The 19,228-nt window shown below is 40.0% G+C and overlaps 2 protein-coding genes across 3 annotated transcripts in view; one reads left to right on the forward strand and one right to left on the reverse strand.

Moving 5' to 3' along the window:
- Nucleotides 1-471: 471 nt before the first annotated feature.
- KIAA1143 (KIAA1143 ortholog) lies at nucleotides 472-4,810 on the reverse strand. 2 transcript variants are annotated; one of them, XM_060162326.1, is made up of 3 exons: nucleotides 4,630-4,810; nucleotides 1,597-1,741; nucleotides 472-713 (listed from the first exon to the last, which is right to left on the reverse strand). In XM_060162326.1, exons 1-3 carry the CDS (start codon nucleotides 4,735-4,737, stop codon nucleotides 496-498), a joined length of 471 nt encoding a protein of 156 aa, XP_060018309.1. In that variant the 5' UTR covers nucleotides 4,738-4,810; the 3' UTR covers nucleotides 472-495. The 2 variants fall into 2 exon arrangements, with proteins under 2 accessions (XP_060018309.1, XP_060018308.1); XM_060162325.1 differs by lacking the exon at nucleotides 4,630-4,810 and adding an exon at nucleotides 4,391-4,617.
- A 187-nt stretch (nucleotides 4,811-4,997) lies between these two features.
- The window catches only part of KIF15 (kinesin family member 15), a 74,054-nt gene continuing 59,823 nt past the window's right edge, over nucleotides 4,998-19,228 (forward strand). Inside the window, exons 1-5 of the mRNA XM_060162309.1 lie at nucleotides 4,998-5,016; nucleotides 11,045-11,087; nucleotides 11,579-11,762; nucleotides 14,543-14,619; nucleotides 18,609-18,646. Of these exons, the coding sequence (XP_060018292.1) occupies nucleotides 4,998-5,016; nucleotides 11,045-11,087; nucleotides 11,579-11,762; nucleotides 14,543-14,619; nucleotides 18,609-18,646 (361 nt within the window). The remainder of the gene's footprint in view (nucleotides 5,017-11,044; nucleotides 11,088-11,578; nucleotides 11,763-14,542; nucleotides 14,620-18,608; nucleotides 18,647-19,228) is intronic.

A 19,228-nucleotide genomic window follows, 5' to 3' on the forward strand; every position in this document is an offset into this window, starting at 1 on the left:
CCTAGAAAAATGCTCATGATACAACGTCAAGTGAGAAGCAGGACTGAGAACATACAGAATACAATCACAATTTTGTTTAGAAAAATATAATTTACATACACACACATCCCACACACAGGAAATAACAAAATGTTAGTGGTAGTTAATGTCTAGAGAGTTAGCAGTTCAGGTCAAAAGGGTATTGATGGATAGATATGTTTTATCTTACTGAATGTTTTCTGTATTTTCTAAATTTTCTCCAGTGAACGTGTATTATCTTTTTTTTTCCTTTTAATGTTTTATTTTTATTTTTTGGCCATACTGTGCAGCATATGGAATCTTAGTTTCCCAACCAGGGATCGAACCTGTGCCCCCTGCAGTGGAAGCATGAGGTCTTAACCACTGAACAACCAGGGAAGTCCCTAAACTTGTATTATAATAGGAAAAAAAGATGTTATTTAAAAAAATACTCCGTATGTTCTTAAAGAAGACTAAGTCCAAAATATTTATTTACACTTATTCATTTTCATCTTCATTGTCAAAAGAAAGGAGGCTACTATTTTTGATTTGCTTTTGTGAGTTTTTTTTAACTGAATCCTGCTTATTTATTTCATCTTCTTCATTTGTCTTCTTCTTTTTTGAGCTTGCTCTTAAACCGGAATATTTTTCATCTGAGGAACGCTTGACTGGTTTTCGATACATAATTCTTCCATCAGCTGAAGCTGGTTCTTCATCTGCAGCAAAAAACAAAGTTCAAAAACTTTCTTTCTCTCGTTATTTTGACTTTATCGGAGAGTCAAACGGCAAGAAAATCTCATACAGTATTTATGGATGTCCTTGAGTCAATTCAGTCTGGTCTTTTCCACTGCCTCTAGCTATATAGCCACAAGACATGCAGTCACTTAAGAAAAACTCATGTACAGGGCGCAGTGGTTAAGAGTCCGCCTGCCAATGCAAGGGACACGGGTTCGTGCCCCGGTCCGGGAAGATCCCACATGCCACAGAGCGGCTGGGCCCGTGAGCCATGGCCGCTGAGCCTGCGCGTCTGGAGCCTGTGCTCCGCAACAGGAGAGGCCACAACAGTGAGCGGCCCGCGTACCGCAAAAAACAAAAAACAAAAACTCATGTACCGAACGAAGTATAGTGTAATATTGCCAGTCCCCAATTCATTACAATCAGGCTATATTTTTTAAGTATCTCGAAAAGCGATTGTTTGGAACTCCTGCATTTCCTCCTAAATCAATGTAATAAATACTACAAATAATGAAAAAAATACTATATAGCATACCACACACCAGGCACTAATTAAATACACCTCTGTTGACTAGTTTGTAAACCTAACCAGGTATTTTTTTAAAAAACAGGATGTTTTTACTTAAATTTGCACTTAATCCTTATAACAGCCCAATAAAGTGGGCACAACTTGTCCCCATTTTACTGATGAGGTAACTGAGGCTGAGAGGTGAAATAACTTGTTCAAGGTAACACATCTGGTAAGTGTTAAAGCCAAAGTTTGAACCTAGGACTGTCTCTTCAAACATACCATACCACTGTATAAAATGATTTCATACCTAACTCATTAAGTTGGTAGAAAAACCAGCTTACTTTCAGACATACCTGCTTTGGCAGCCTTTATTTCTGTTTTAATTTTCATGACTTCTTCAACTGATAGGTCTCCCTTTTTTAAAACCACCACTTGGGGCTGTTCATCTTCTTTGTCACTGTGATCACCATCTTCACCTGGGAGCTGAAGCTGGATTCTCTAGGAAAAAACACAAACATAACATTTAAGTTGCTGACCTTGAACTAAATACAACCACTGTCTCTGTGAGAAACTGTAATTACTAGAGTGAGAAGGGTAACATTATTGACTAAATGTGTTTGGCAATGAATTTTCAAGTAACTCTTAAAAATCTAACCTCACCAGAGTAGGGAAGAGGTCCACCTGCCAGTTGGGGTGCCTGCCAAGGGAGCTGGTTTCCATTTCAGCAGGACCCCAGCTTGCAGTTCCTGATGTCAGGGGCCCTCTGCTTGATGTTCTGCCAGCATTCAGCCTACTCAGGGTAGTGCTGACTACAGCAGTTCTCTCTGCTCTTCATCAACCCTTTTCACGTACACCTCTTCTCAAAGTGTGACAAAAAATAAACACCACCAAAGTACAGAAAACGGCAAGTAAAAGGTCCTCCTTCACCTACTTCTGCTTATCTTTACCCCCTTCCAGTAGCTTGTTTGGTGGGTATCCTAAGTGTTATTCTAAGTGTATAAAAATACGGAGGTACAGAAAACATTTTGTATACAAACAAGACACGGAACATACTACTATATGACTCACTTCCTTTTTTCTTTTTAAATTATGCAATTTACCAAACATAAAAAAGTACAGAAAATAACAGAAACCATGCACTGACTCTACAGGTGCAACAAATGGTAATATTTGGCTAGTTGACTGAGATTTTTAAAAATGTCAGACATCATATAAGCCCCACTCACCCAAGTTTTTTACTCAAAAACATCTTTGCACAATGCCTTGAGATACATATGGCATCATCTATTTTTAAAAATCACGGCCCAGTATTTATACATATGGTTATCTCATGGTTTATTTGACCAATTCTTTGTAAGTAAAAATTTTGGTTGTTTCTAGTTTTTTTCTACTATAATAAAATTTTTGCACATGTTTTTGTTCACTTTTGCAAACTTACACATAGATAAATTCCTCGAATGGAAATGCTAGGTTGAAAGGCGTGCACACCCACCACACATTATTCAAATAGATGTCAGTCCACCTCTCACAGAGCCTTCCTTGTCTCCCAAACAGGGCAACAAAGCCCTGCAGCTGTCCGACCACAGCTGTAATCTTAAACTATAAACTATAATTATATAGTGATTTCCCATGAAACTCTTTTCTTTTTGTTAACAGATTCCTAGAATGATTATACTGCCAAAATGATTAAGAATGAAGTTGGTTTCGCAAACACAGGAACCTGGGACACCTGTCTACGGAAAAGTCTGTTGATCAAATGTGTTAGCCCGAATGACTGATATTAATTGGAAAGCTCCCCCCACCCCCGCCCCGAGTTCTCCTAAGAGAGCATTCTAAGCTGCAATCTTCAAGGTGTTAACTAGGCACACACATGATCATCACTAGGACTTGAAGCAAACTATAAAATTAGGTCCATATTCTCCTCATTGCTGAAACCATGTCCCTTTTCTCAAACTTCATCCTCTTTGCCATAGTCACTGTTTTTGGTCCTGGGGACCAGTCACTCCCTGATCATGTTATCTCTATCCAAACATGCTCCTTGTTGCCTACTGAATAGTGCATATGGCCTCACCTCTATCAGTCCCTCAGTCACTTCTAAACACAGTCAGTCCGTGACTCACTATCTCTACACCTTTACCCATGCTGTTCCTTCCTTCCATCTCTACCTGCTGACTTACCCATGCTCAAGATTCAATCTAAATGTCCCTTCCTCCATGAAGCCTTGCCTGACGATAACCACAGTCATCTAACCAATGTAACTTGTCACCCACTACTTGGTGCCACAGGCACTGTACTAGGAAAATATAGAGGGATTAAGATACTTAGAGTGTTCGATTTAGTGGTGGAGATACCCAAGAGAGTAAGTAGTTGCCATGCATAATGATGAGTATTGCAGATAAGATGCGGATAGAGTGAAGAGAAGAACAGAGGAGGAGTTACTGTCTGGGGGAGGTTCAAAAGGCTTCACTGAGGTGGTGACCTGTGAAGGCTGAGATGAGGCAGGCAGGAAGGTGTTAAAGAACAGGGCATTTTGGAGATCCATCTCTTTGTCCTTTCAGAGCCTGGCCCAGGGCCTGGATTTAGCACATACTCACTGGATTAACTGCACTTAAGTCAATCTTGTGACCTTCTACTAAGTGACTTGAGGGGTGGGTCTTTGTGCAAGTGCTAGACACAAAGTGCTAAATAAATTCTCTATTTCTCCACACATGCCCTAAGCATAATAGTCTCTTTCTACTAAAAAAGGTAGGGCAGATTTTGATGTGAATCAGTTCGGGTAGGAGCCTGGGGGAGCTTAGAAGTTGCCTCCCACCGATCCCCATTTCTAAACTATCCAGGTGTGGCTCCTTCCTGAAGCTCCTCTTCTTCTATTGAAAGCCAAGATATAAAAGGTTTTTGCTTTCCGTTTTTTTTTTTTTTTTTTGGTGACAAGCACAGAAGTAGATCTAGGGCATTCGTTAAGGATGTTCCAGACTCAAGGCTTAGGATATCAGGTCATTTGATCGAGTGGCCTTAGTTTCTTTACCTGGAAAATGGGACGACGCTACCACCCACACTGCTAACTACAGGTTATGCGATAAGCAAGTAAAAACGAAGAGAGACGAAAATGATCTTTCTTAACTGTCCACCAAGGACGAGGCGCTTTACCTGCGTGAAGTCATTTTCAAAAACACAGCAGCACTGTGAAAACGACAAATAGCTTCCTGGGCGAAAGAGGCAGTAGTTTGTTTGAAGATGACCGGCCTGGGGTCTGAGGACACTCGGACTAGGGGCCGGGCGCGGGTGCGAGGAGGGACCCATCAGTATCTGGCCTCCAAGTCAAGCCAGAAGCTGGAATTGGCGGAGCGGGCCGCCTTTCTGCGGTAACGGGACTGGCCCGGGCTCACCTTGGTTTCTACCGTGGGCCCTTCCTCGTAGCCGATCCGTTTCTTGAAGCGGGCCAGGAACGCCGGCTCGGCTGGCCGCACGTACGACACCTGGTTCCGCTTGCTCATAGCCGCGCTAGGGAAAAACAGGACCCCAAAGCCGCCTGAAAACTGTACAGAGGCGACGGCGCTTACTCGTGACGTCACGTCGGCCCCGCCCCTGACACAGGGCCTGGCAACATGGCAGCCTCCGTGCTGGCGTCAACGTCCGACCTGAGCGCCAAATTTAAATTCGCGGCCATCTTGAGTGGGCGGAATCTCCGTGCGCGGCTGGGCTGGAAGTGAGGGCGGTCGCTCCGTCGGTCTCGGGATCGAGGGGTGAGGGCACCATGGCGTCCGGCTGCAAAAGTAAGTGAGAAGCCCAAGCTTCGTGACCCCGTCTCCGCCCCCAAATACGAGCTTTCCTGCTGGGCGGGAAGGGCAGGAGCGGACTGAGCGGCGGGGGATGTTTGAAATCTCCCTCTGTCTCTCCAAGATAATACACTAATGGAACAGCTCTCTTCCCTTCCGTCTATGTGTTGGGCGCACGCTACGAGCCTGGCGCAATTCTAAGCACTGGGGCTGAGCAGAGAACCGGAACCGAGCCCTCATCCAGGCGCTTGGCTCCTAAGCGACCTGCTGGTTCTTCCCTCCTGTTCTCGGTCCTGCCGTTTCGTCGCTGGCCTCTTCCCGAGTCCGGACCCGGGCTGCCTCTCTAGGTATCTTCGCCTGAGGGTCGGCCCCAGCTCTCAACTACCTTCTGCGTATTTCCACAATACTGACTTTCCTGAAGGGAAGAACTTATTCTTGTTCCAAGCCTGTCGTTCTCTTTTGGAGGGTCCGCTGTGGACTCTCCTTAGGTAAGGGACTTTTAAAGCACAGAATTCAGTAGTGTCTTTATATTCTCACAGTCCCTTTTTTTTTCTCCAGGAGACCCCTTCAGTTTCTTCCTTTTTCTCATGGAAGGGAGCCTGTCATTTTTGCTTTTGATAAACCGTTCAACTTTACTAATTTCTTGGTCCTTTGCTGCACCTGTATACGTGCCTCTTACATCGCCTGACCCTTTACGGAGTCTTGGTTTTTTAAAGCTGATTTTGAGCTGATTAGATGGATCTTTGTGAATGGTATGAACGGTAACGAGGCGATGCCTATGTTAGAAGATTGAACAAATGGTGAATTTTTGGTGTTTGAACCTTTCGATAACGTTAATGCTTTTAGCTGTCAATTGCAATTCTTTCCTGATACGTTTGTTGTTTTACTTACCTTTTAGGTCCATTATACCATTAACACCTCATTATGCTCTCTTTTTCCATCTAAAATGTTCCTTTTCCTCCCCCATTTTCAGTATTCAGGGAATATTAGCACACAAATTGGTATGTTATTGGAGCAAAATGTTGATCGCGCTTTCTGCACAATCACAGTGTTCAGTAAATCTGGACTCAAGCAAGAGAATTGATGTTTGTGATATTAGAGCATCTGTTTATTTAATGGAAAGTGACATACGTATGTGACTGTGTTAAAGGACTCTGTCCTGTCTGTACACATCAAGAAGTCATGGGAGAGCTTCCCTGGTGGCACAGTGGTTAAGAATCCGCCTGCCAGCGCAGGGGACACGGGTTCGATCCCTGGTCCGGAAAGATCCCACATGCTGCAGAGCAACTAAGCCCGTGCACCACAACTACTGAGCCTGCTCTCTGGAGCCAGCGAACCACAACTACTGAGCCCATGTGCCACAACTACTGAAGCCCTCATGCCTAGAGCCATGCTCCGCAACAAGAGAAGCCACCGCAATGAGAAGCCCGCACACTGGAACGAAGACCCAACACAGCCCTAAATAAATAAATAAATAAATAAATAAATAATTTTTTTAAAAAAGTGATGGGAGCAAGGGTATTCACAGCTCCCCTTTATGATGGTGGTGATTTCCATGGGGAACTCTCCTGCTAACTCTCCTAACTTTGTTAGCAAAGTTGAGGTTGATGACATCCCAGGTAAGTGCATTCCCAGCAGGCTTAGAGACCGGGAACACGAAGTGGGAACACAGGGAAGGAGAGAGCCCATGCAGTGCTCCCTGCAGCTCTTACTTTTGTGCTCATGAAGGTTATTTCTTGTGACAACACTGGCACCATGGGTTGCTGACTGAAATCAGAGAAATGAGAATGTGAAATAACCCTCATGAAATTGACTGAGTTTAAGAGTCCCTTTCTGAACTTAATCATATTTGGCTAGATGATCCATAGCTATCTGGACTGCAGAGTAAGCATCTAAGGTTTGTTTGTTTGTTTGTTTTTATTGAAGTATAGTTGACTTACAATGTTTCAGGTGTACAGCAAAGTGATTCAGTTACATATATATATATTTATTTTCTGATTGTGTCATCTGCCCGCTCTAAATTCTTTTTTTTTTTAGCTTTTAATTTTATATTGGAATATAGCCAATTAACAATGTTGTGATAGTTTTAGGTGCAGGGCAAAGCGACTCAGCCATATATATACATGTATCCGTTCTCCCCCAAACTTCCCTCCCATCCAGGCTGCCACATAACATTGAACAGGGTTCCCTGTGCTATACAGTAGGTCCTTGTTGGTTATCCATTTAAAATATAGCAGTGTGTACATGTCAATCCCAAACTCCCTAACTATCCCTTTGCCCCACCCTTCCCTCCTGGTAACCATAAATTCATTCTCTAAGTTTGTGAGTCTGTTTCTATTTTGTAAATGAGTTCATTTGTATCATTTCTTTTTAGATTCTGCTTATAAGTGATATCATTCTCCTTCTCTGTCTGACTTAACTTCGCTCAGTATGACAATCTCTAGGTCCGTCCATGTTGCTGCAAATGGCATTATTTCATTCTTTTTAATGGCTAATATTCCATTGTATATATGTACCACATCTTCTTTATCCATCTTGTTGCTTCCATGTCTTTGCTATTGTAAGCAGTACTGCAATGAACACTGGGGTGCATGTATCCTTTCGGACCATGTTTTTCTCTGGATATCTGCCCAGGAGTGGGATTGCAGGGTCATATGCTAGCTCTTATTGTTGAATTGTCTATTTCTCCCTTCATTTCTTGTCATGTATTTTGGTGCTTTGTTACTAGGTGAATATATATATATATATTTTTTTTTTTTCTGTACGCGGGCCTCTCACCGTTGTGGCCTCTCCTGTTGCGGAGCACAGGCTCCGGACGCGCAGCCCCAGCGGCCACGGCTCACAGGCCCAGCCGCTCCGCGGCACGTGGGATCCTCACGGACCGGGGCACGAACCCGTGTCCCCCGCATCGGCAGGCGGACTCCCAACCACTGCGCCACCAGGGAAGCCCTGTTATTTTTTTTTAAGTAATTAATTTTATTTTTGGCTGCGTTGGGTCTTCGTTGCTGCATGTGGGCTTTCTCTAGTTGAGGTGAGCGGGGCCTACTCTTCATTGCAGTGCGCGGGCTTCTCATTGCGGTGGCTTCTCTTGTTGTGGACAATGGGCTCTAGGTGCGTGGGCTTCAGTAGTTGTGGCTCACGGGCTCTAGAGCGCAGGCTCAGTATTTGTGGCGCACGGGCTTAGTTGCTCTGCAGCATGTGGGATCTTCCCGGACCAGGGCTCGAACCCGTGTCCCCTGCATTGGCAGGTGGATTCTTAACACTGCACCACGAGGGAAGTCCCTAAGTATATGTTTATATCTGTGTTATCTTCCTAGTCGTTTGACCCTTTTATCATTATAAAAAATGTTCTTCTTTATCTCTGGTAACTTTGTTTTAAAGTCTGTCTGAAACCTGTATAGCCACTCCTGCTTTCTTGTGATTGCTGTTTGCATGAGATAATCTTTTTTCATCATTTTACTTTCCGTATGTTTATATGTTTGAATCTAAAGTGTGTTTCCTTTAGATAGTATATAGTTGGAGCATGTTTTTTCATCTTAGTCTGACAATCTCTGCCCCTTGATTGGGTTGTTTAATCCATTCACATGTTATTGATTTGGTTGTATTCACATCTGCCATTTTACTTTTCATTTTCTATGTGTCACATGTTTTTTATGTTTCTCTGTTCCACCTTTACTGCTTTTTAAAAAAAAAATTTATTGGATTATAGTTGATTTACAATGTTGTGTTAGTTTCAGGTGTACAGCAAAGTGAATCAGTTATACATATATATAATGCATATATCCACTCTTTTTAAAATTCTTTTCCCATGTAGGCCATTACAGAGTATTGAGTAGAGTTCCCTGTGCTATATAGTAGGTCCTTATTAGTTATTTATTTTATATGTAGTAGTGTGTGTATGTCAATCCTAATCTCCCAATTTATCCCTCCCCACTTGTTATGCCCTGGTAGCCATAAATAATTTGTTTTCTACATCTGTGACTCTATTTCCATTTTGTTACTGCTCTTTTTTTTTTTGGAGGGGGGCCACACCACATGCAGGATATTAGTTCCCCGACCAGGGATCGAACTCGTGCTCCCAGCAGTGGAAGTGTGGAGTCCTAACCACTGGACCACCAGGGAACTCCCTGCTTTCTTTTTTTGAAGTTTTTTTTTTTAATGATTGCTCTAGGGTTTAACATATACATCTTAACAGTGTCAGCTTTTATTTTTGGCTGCGTTGGGTCTTCGTTGCTGTGCGCTGGCTTTCTCTAGTTGCAGCGAGCAGGGGCTATGTAGCTTTATTCCCTTTCACCCCCTTCTTTGGTATTATTATTAAACAAGTTACATCTATTGTTAAAAACCCAACAATACATTACTTTACCATCTTTAGTCATTTCCTTAGGCTGTTACAGCTTTGTTCCTACCCACCTTCCTTGTGCTATTATTGGCAAATATACATATGTTTCTATATGTTGTAGGCCCAACAATACATTATATACATATTATTTTATACAATTGTTTTGTAATTCAAGTAAGGGGAGGAGAAAATAGGCATTTCTATTGTTTTTTATAATTACATAATCACTGTTACCTGGTGCTCTTTGATGTTTTTCATGTAGATTTGAATTTTACTGTCTGTGGTCACTACTTTCAGGCTGAAGAACTTCCTTTATTATTTCTTGTAAGGTGGGCCTTCTAACAACAAACTCTCTAATTCCTCTGGCCTCTGTTGTTTCTGCTGAGAGTCAGCTGTTAATCTGATTGGGGTTCTCTCATAAGTAATGACTCTTAGCATTTTTACTATGATATATCTGTGGATCTGCGAGTGTTTATCCTTTTTGGAATTTGTTGAACTTCCTGGATGTGTAGATTACTTTTTAATGAATTTGGGAAGTTTTTGGTCATTATTTCTTTGAATTTTTTCTGTTCTTTCTCTTTCTTTCTCTTCTGTTCCTTCTCCTGATACTCCCCATTTATGTATGTTGGTATGCTTAATGACGTCCCACATTTCTCTGAGTCTCACTTCACTTTTCTTCATCCTTTTTTCTCTCTGTTCTTTGACTTTTATAATCTCTATTGATCTATCTTAGAGCTTGCTTGTTCTTTTTTCTGCCAGTTCAAGTCTACTTTGAGCCGTTCAAGCGAATTTTTATTTCACTTGATACACTTTTCAACTCCAGAGTTTCCATTTGTTTCTTTTTTATAATTTTTCTTTATTGCTATTCTCTATTTGGTGTGGACATTGTCCTCATACCTTCCTTTAATTCTTAATTTTGATTTCCTTTAGTTCTGTACATGTTTATAATGGCTACTTTGAAGTCTTTTCCTGACAAACCCACCATGTAGGCACTGTCACAGGCAGTTTCTGATGCCTGCTTTTTTTCTGGTTTATGGATCATACTTTCTTGTTTCTTTGAATTCCTTGTAATTTTTTTGTTAGAAACTTGACATCTTAGATAATATGTTGTAGCAACTCTGGGTACTGGTGTCCCCATCCTCTAGGATTTATTACTTACAGCAAGAGGAGAATGAATACCTGGATCTTTCCCAAAGCAGTCTCTCCCTGAACAGCAAAATTGGGGAAGTCTTAAGCTAAGCTTACATACATATTCATGGAGGGACTTGATTGAACTGAGGAAATTTATTATGTATATCCCTTGAGGAACCTGGACGCTGCCCCAAGGCTGCACTGTGGTTTCTCGACTGCTCCTCCTTGTTTCTACATTTCCTCCCTTAAGGTCATTAATTATTGAGACCTGTTTGAGGGCAAGCATTGCGCCAGGCTTAGACCACAAAATGGCTTAGACCAAAATGGGTTCTCTTATGTCAAGAAAGCCATTCCTGGTTCTCTTTCTCCGGGGACCCCCTAACCTATCTGCTTACAGTTAGAATGGAGTGGAAGATCTAGGCTTGTCCCCTGTCACGCCCAGGCCAGGGAGCCGGGAGACTGAGGAGTGTCAGCAACTGAAGAATAGGCTAGAAGAATGGGGTTTTCATGTTGTACTTTTAAAAACCTTTAATGACTTCTTATCTTTTTTTCTAGCTGAGTTACGCAGTGTGACAAATTGTCAGTCTAACCAACCAAGGTAAGGAAAAAATTTTATTGATGAGACCAAAAGAATTAGGGATGTAGTATTCCTAAAACAACCATTTAGCATAGTAAGTAAGGGTTCCTTGTTTCAGCATTAAGCTTTGTCCTCGGCTACCTGGAAATATGGAAAAATCACATCTCCTCCCCAGCCCCTGTCCCCTCACCTTACAGGCTAAAAGATGGAATCAGTAACATAATTCTCCCTTGGGATGACTTACTTTATTATTGCTATTAAAAAGGAAGTCAGAGACAAGCAGAGCTTAGAGCTGCCTTTCAGATGATTTCAAGTAAAGGCTTTTGAAGTTGGCTGATGTGAAGCGAATCAGTAAAGGGTGTGGGTTATGGGAGACTCTTGATAAAAGGTAAACATAAATGGGTAGATCTCGTACTTTATTGGGGAAACTCAGACTAGAAACACTAGAGGCAATATGAGGCTTAGATCCTTTTTCTCCAGTAAACTTAGCTGCTATATTTTTTTGTCTTTAGTAATGAAGGCGATGCTATCAAAGTTTTTGTGCGAATTCGCCCACCTACAGAGGGTTCTGGATCAGCTGATGGAGAGCAAAACTTATGCCTATCTGTGCTGTCCTCTACGACTGTCCGGCTGCACTCCAACCCTGAGCCCAAAACCTTCATATTTGATCATGTGGCAGAAATGGACACCACTCAGGTAATGATGATTTTGGGAACTAAACTTTTCATTTGGAACATATAAGATTCGGTTATTTGGGAGGATTTCACTTCTGGTCTCTTTAGTTTGACAGATCTCAGATAAGGAAGCTCAAACATTCCATAAATATTTAAAATTTAATATTATTAAATATTTTTCTTCCTTCATCAGACTTTGTACTAGAATGACAAGCCTGCTTTATTTTCCCTCTCCAACCTGTGATGGAGGTTGGTGAAGGTGTACTTTTCAGAGCCACTTGGATGATTGATAAGTAAAGTTGAACTGCCTAGTTTAAGAAGAATGTCTTTTTTTTTTTTTTTTTTTGCGGTATGCGGGCCTCTCACTGTTGTGGCCTCTCACTGTTGTGGCCTCTCCCGTTGCGGAGCACAGGTTCTGACGCGCAGGCTCAGTGGCCATGGCTCACGGGCCCAGCCGCTCTGCGGCATTTGGGATCTTCCCGGACCCGGGCACGAACCCGTGTCCCCTGCATCAGCAGGTGGACTCTCAACCACTGCACCACCAGGGAAGCCCAAGAAGAGTGTCTTAGTTCTGGCTGCCATTACACAAATATCATAGACTGAGTGGTTTAAACAACGAGCATTTATTTCTCACAGTTCTGGAGGTTGGGAATCCAAGATCAAGTGCAAGAGATCCAGCGTCTGGTGAGGACTCACTTCCTGGCTTGTAGACAGCTGTCTTCCACTGTGTCCTCACACGGTGGAGAGAGAGAATTCTCTGTGTCTCTTCTTATAAGGGCACTACAGGCGTACCTCACTTTATTGCACTTTTTAGATACTGTGTTTATTTACAATTGAAGGTTTGTGGCAGCTCTGCGTCGAACAACTCCATTACCATCATTTTTCCAACAGCACTGTTCACTTCATGTCTCTGAGTCACATTTTGGTCAATATTTCTTGAAATATTTTGTTCTTTTTTGTTATTATTATGGTGATCTGTGATCAGTAATCTTTGATGTTACTGTTGTAATTGTTTTGGCATTTTTTAGCAATAAAGTATTTTTAAATTAAGACATGTACATTGTTTTCTTAGAAATAATGCTATTGCACACTTACTAGACTACAGTATAGTACAAATATAACTTTTATATGCACTGAGAAACCAAAAAATTCATGTGACTTGCTTTATTGCTATATTCACTTTATTGAGCTCATCTGGAAACGAACACACAGTATCTCCGAGGTGTGCCTGTACTGCTATCCTGAGGGCTCCACTCTCATGACTAATTACCTCCCAAAGGCCCCATCTCCAAATACCATCACATTGGGGATTAGTGTTTCAACATATGAATTTTGGGGAGACATTCAATCCATAGCAGAGAGTGATTGATTTAAGATTACTATGGTGTTGGGACTCCCTTGGTGGTCCAGCGGTTAAGACTCCGCGCTTCCAATGCAGGGGGGCACGGGTTTGATCCCTGCTTGGGGAACTAAGATTCCACATGCCACAAGGCATGGCCAAAAAAAACAAGATTGCTGTGGTGTCAATAACTTTTTCTAATTAAGGACAATTTAGTTAAAATCTAGCTAGCACTATTCAATAGAACTTTCTGCAGTGATGGAAATGTTCTGTAAATGTGCTGTCCATTACATTAGCCTCTAGATACACATGGCTATTTAAGTTTAAATTAATTAAGATTAATTAAAATTTCAAATTCACCTTTTCAGATTAATTTCTCAGATGCCCTAGCCACATGTGGCTGTTCAGCACTTGAAATATGACTAGTGCATCTGAGGACCTGACTTTTAATTTTTATTTAATTTTAATTAATGTAAGTAATAGCCACATATGGCTAATGGCTGCTGCATTGGATATCACACATCTTGATTATTCCCTCATACACATGGATGTTTTTGGTGAGACATGTAGGTCTTTAGATCTTTTTTCATCTAGGGCATGGCTGGACAATGGAAATAGAAAGTGAGGCATATACATAATTTAACATTTTCTGGTAGCCACATCTTTGGTCGTGCTGTGCTGCTTGCAGGATCTTAGTTCCTCAACCAGGGATTGACCCCGGGCCGTCAGCAGGGAGAGCGCAGAGTCCTAACCACTGGACCACTAGGGATTTCCCTAGTAGCCACATTTTTAAAAAGTAAAAAAGAAACAGGTAAAATTAGTTTTAATTCTGTATCTTATTTAACCCAGTATATCTAAAATACCATTTTAACATGTAAGGAACATAAAGCAAGTTATTAATGAGATATTTTTCCATTCTTTTTTTTTTCGTGTTCAGTCTTCCAAAACTGGTGTATGTTTTATACTTAAAACACATCTCAAGTTGGACTAGCCACATTTCAGATGCTCTGTAGCCATATGTGGCTTATGGCTTCTATACTAGACAATGCAGATCTACGAATTCTTGCATTGTTGATAAGGCTGCATCTATTTATATATAAAAATGAAAATAAAAATCAGATATTGATTATTTAGTATAAGCTTGTGGGAAAAGTACTGAAGAACATATAGGGCTATGTATTTTATGCTAATACCAGTATAATATTGCGTGCAGTATGCAAAATTCTATATAAACTCTAGATGTGAGGTTTAAATCTATAATTGCATAGGAGATTAATGGACATTATTATGTTTACAGTTTTATCATCTTAGCTATTTTAGCCTTTTTCCTATAGTAGATATAATTTTCATGTTATTGCAAATGAAAATTTGCACACAAATTTTATTATATTTTAGAATGTAGTTTAGGAAAAATGTTTTCATTTTTGTGAAATGTTAACATATTTGGTGCTTAACATTTATAGGAGTCTGTGTTCTCAACTGTGGCCAAAGGCATTGTGGAGTCTTGCATGAGTGGCTATAATGGTACCATCTTTGCATAGTAAGTTGTTCACTGTTTCCTTATACAAGGGTACAATAGTAAGTGCTTCTGTTTGTTTCCTATGGCTTCTGTAACAAATGACCACATACTTAGTGGCTTGAAACAACACAAATTTATTGTCTTACAGTTCTGTAAGTCAGGAGTTTGACGCCAGTCTCTGAGCTAAAATAAAGGTGTCAGCAGGGCTGTGTTCCCTTCTGAAAGCTCTAGAGGAGAATCTGTTTTCCGATTTCTAGAGGCCATCGACATTATTTGGCTTACAGCCCCCTTTCTCCATCTTCCAAGCCAATGACATGCAACTCTTGCTCTTCCTTAGTCATGTTGCTCTCTGACTGAGGTGGGCACGTTCTTTAATTTTAAGGGCTCATGTAATCTGATTGGCCCCACCTGTGTAAGCAAGGTGGAAGGGATTAAACTCTACCTCCTGGAGAGGATCTACATGTTATCTGGGATTCTTCTGTAAGGAAGATTTGTCTTTTTGCCCCCATTAATTAATTAATTCATTTGTATGGTAGGGACTTACATATATTTATATCATACTTTGGGTTATAATCTAATGCTACATTATGTTTATCTTGTTGCTTACATTGTTCTAGCTTGGCCATTGGGAGCTTTTAGGGGTTGGTTTCTGTGTCCCTTTGACATGTCACATCCTTTTTTTTTTGAGCACTTCCTTTATGATGCTACAGTACGCTCCTGGCTCATCATATATTTTCCCTGTCTGAGACCTAGAATCAGCCATTTTGGCAAGGAGCCCTGGTTCCTTTTGTTGGAGAATGGTGTTTAGAAACTAAGGCACTCGGTGTGTTTGTTGCTACTGGAGTGTCATTGCTTCTAGGCCTTTTCAGCAGACAGAGCTAGGTAATATATGTATGTATACTAAGTCATATATACAGACATATCTATAATTGTTTCTGTTTCTATCCATTTCTATATACAGTAAGGTAAACTTGAGTTCATACTGATGTCTCTGACTCTAATCCAAGGATTTAGAATCCACATGGGTTCATTCTAGCCTTCCTTTCTTGTTTATCTGTAACTTCCCTTGCTGACAGTGAGAAACCCGGGCTCCCACTGCTACCATCCGTTTATTTATTTGTTCATCCCCAGTACACATGTAAAGCAGTTTCAGAATTGTTAGCCTGTATCCCTGTGAAGAACAGATTTACTGCATGCAGTGTTTATGTACAGATCCTTTTTTTTTTTTCCTTAAGTCCTACAATTTCTAGTCAGAACCTCATTTTGTAAACTTACTTGGGCCAGCCCCTTTTCCACCTACACCTTTCAGTGCAGTATGTCATGAACTTTTTTTTTTTTTTTTGTCATGAACTTTTAATTCAATTAGATACATTCCATCCTGGGGTCTCTGACATCCTAGTTGATGTGTTTTGTTTGTTTATTTAGTTTGCATGCTTTAAAGTTCACCCTTTGTGATGTACAGTTGCATAGTGTTTTGACAAATGCAGAGACCCAAGCATTTAGCACACCTATTGAAGAGAACAGTTTCTCCACCTTCAAAGTTCCTCCTGTTTGTCCCATTCATAGTCAGCCATTCCCTCCCGCCCCCCCCCCCCCCCCCCGCAACCTCTGGATACACTAATAAATTTTCCATTCCTATAGCTTTGCCTTTCCCAGAGTGTCATATGATTGGAATCATACAATATGTAGCCTTTTGGTTCTGGCTTTTTTCATTTAGGATTTGTCTATGTTGTTGCATGCATCAGTAGCTTTTGCTTTTTCTTTCTTTCCTTTTTTTTTGCCGAGTAGTATTTTACTGTGTGGATTTACCACCGTTTTTTTATTCACTCCCCTGTTAAAGGATATCTTGGTTGCTTCCAGTTTTTAGCAATTATGAATAAAGTTGCTACAAACATTCAAATATTGGGTTTTGTGTGAACATAAGTTTCCAAATCACTTGAGTATATATGTAGGAATACATTGCTGGGTCATATAGTATAAGAAACTGTCAATCTGTCTTCCAAATATATATTGAAAGTGCATGATGATGGGAATTCCCTCGTGGTCCAGTGGTTAGGACTTGGTGCTTTCACTGCCGAGGGCCTGGGTTCAATCCCTGGTCGGGGAACTGAGATTCTGCAAGGCTCACAGCGCAGCCAAAAAAAAAAAAAAAAAGTGCATGTTGATTCTGAATTTCTAAATGCTGGCAGCCTTAAAATACTGCTCTAGGTTTAATGTTGGAATGTAAGCTGACAACCTTGGCAGTTCTAGAAGGTCATTTTTTTTACAAGGTGAATCATTTCAGATTTATTTCATAAATAGGAATATAATTTGTAGTACAATTATTTTTTCCTTTTCTTCTAGCAATAGACTTCCTAATTTTATTTAGGACCAGAGGTTTTTAATAGGATGTAGTGAATTATGTAATTAATTTTGAGCAGCTGATGCTTTTTTTGTGTGTTTGCCCTTGGTTCATCTGTAATTGGCTCAAAATACAAGAAAATAAAAAATAAGAAGTTTAAAGCTTGGATTCATCTTGTGCACAAATTCTTCCTTGAAAATTTGCCTTTGCCTTTCATGCTTACTTTTCAGTTGTGTTCAGCAGAACTAAATATTCTCTCTTGACCCATGAAGCAGATAACCATTTTCTCATGTCTTCTCAAGAAAAAAAAAGATTTTTTTTTCCACAGAATATTTTGAGTGGTAGAGTTCAAAAATCAATTTGAAATAAGAGCCACAATTACCAGAGATTATATATCTTCAGAACTGTTTTCTTTGAAGATCCTTAAGCATACTAATTATAATATTTAATTTGAAAATTGCTTTTGGTAGTCAAGGGCAGAAATGAGAAACATATGGAGAGAAGTGAGCATTGGTTTATTGGTTGGTTGAGCATACCTTCTGGTTTACCTTAGACAGTCTCAATTCTAGAGTTATTGTTAATAGTGTCCCCTTCACCTTCAAGTAGGACGCTCAACAGTATCCATTTCTTATTCTGAGTTAACTGAAGAACTTTTTCCCCCTACTTCCGAAAGAAAGAGGTAACCAACTAGATTATACTGTTTTCTAGCTCTTGGGGCATTGAACCAAAAAGTAAACTCAAAATTTTATATTTGTGCCATGAGTCCAATGTAACCACATTTAACATCCTAACTGACATCTATCTTCAACATAAATTTTTATTTTGTTTTTATTCTTTTAATATTTATTTATATTTATTTTGGCTGCACCAGGTCTTAGTTGCAGCACGTGGGATCTTTAGTTGCGGCATGTGGACTTTTAGTTGTGGAATGCCTGCAGGATCTAGTTCCCTGACCAGGGATCAAACCTGGGCCCCCTGCATTGGGAGCATGGAGTCTTACCCACTGGACCACCAGGGAAGTCCCTAAATTTTAACTTTAGTTTTTTGTTTCTCCTGTTTCTTGGTGTACCTGAGGAGATATGACACTATACAAAAAAAAAAAAAAAAAAAAATCAAGCCTATAGCATAAGGATGTTTTTAATTGCTTTATTTTTAAATGAAGACATCTTAGTATCTTTTAAAGGCAGAATTTAGGAAGAGAATTGCTGCATTATTTAGAATAGCAAAAATTGGAAAAAAATTTCTAGTTGGTTCTGATTAAATAAATTATGATACATTCATGGAATACTATGTAGCCATTAAAAATAAAGAGGCAGATCTCTATTTACCAGCATAGAAAGATGTGTGAGATAAAAATTAAGGGAAAAAAACAGGTTGCAGAGAAGTATGAATAGCATCATTCCAATTTTATAAATAAAAATTAAATGAAAACTCTGATGGCCGTGTCTGTATAATCCAGAAGCATTTATTAGACAGTTAAGAGTGGTTAAATTTTAGTGGTAGAATAGGAGAGAAAGAACATGTATCATTCACTTTTTACCTGATATAATTTTAAAAACGAAAGACAGTTCTTTGTGGGGAAAATTTATATACTAGTAGACATATTAAAATAGGGTAGTCTTCTAAATTTCATGTGTGAAAATAATATATGAAACATTCTTTTTTACAGTGGACAGACTGGTTCAGGGAAAACATTTACTATGATGGGTAAGTAAATTAGAGATTAACATTTACTGGCTTAGTCTACTCTTTTTGTGATGACAGAACTTAGTATATTTTTTGGAAAGGAATACTTTCTGGTATATGATGTTGACCTCATAAAATTAAGGTTATTTCCCAAGCTTCTGTCAGATTGCGACTTCCATTATAGCAAAGTCTGTGTTTTTAGCTATGTTCCCAGCTCAATGCTTAGCACAGAGTATGTGCTCAATGAACAATTTTTGAAGTGGGTTTAATGAGTTTTTATATATTATGTACCTGTATAACCACTACCCAGACCAAGATTCCTAGTCAGTAACTACTCCCACTGCTGTCCCCTGACATATGTATTACTCTGACTTCTGTCATCACTAGTTTCACTTGTTTTTGCACTTCTACAAAGGAAATTTTACTGTATTTACTCTTTTATGTATGGCTTCTTTCTCTCAGCCTGAGGTTTGTCAGATTCACTAATGTTATGGCATGTAGTAGTAGTTTATTTCCATTACTGTATAATAGATTATTGTATGAATATAACACATTTTCTGTTTTTTTTTAATAGATCTTTATTGGAGATAATTGCTTCACAAT

This window comes from Lagenorhynchus albirostris, chromosome 10 (genome assembly GCF_949774975.1).
Source record: "Lagenorhynchus albirostris chromosome 10, mLagAlb1.1, whole genome shotgun sequence".
Lineage (NCBI taxonomy): Eukaryota > Metazoa > Chordata > Mammalia > Artiodactyla > Delphinidae > Lagenorhynchus > Lagenorhynchus albirostris.

Excerpts from the sequence above, each read along its gene's own strand:
- KIAA1143 (XM_060162325.1), bottom strand. The coding sequence starts at position 4,543 with ATGGGTCCCTCCTCGCACCCGCGCCCGGCCCCTAGTCCGAGTGTCCTC. Across the intron at positions 1,742-4,390 it reads TTGAAAATGACTTCACGCAG|AGAATCCAGCTTCAGCTCCC; the intron begins GTAAAGCGCCTC and ends GTTTTTTCCTAG. Across the intron at positions 714-1,596 it reads AATAAAGGCTGCCAAAGCAG|ATGAAGAACCAGCTTCAGCT; the intron begins GTATGTCTGAAA and ends TTTTTGCTGCAG.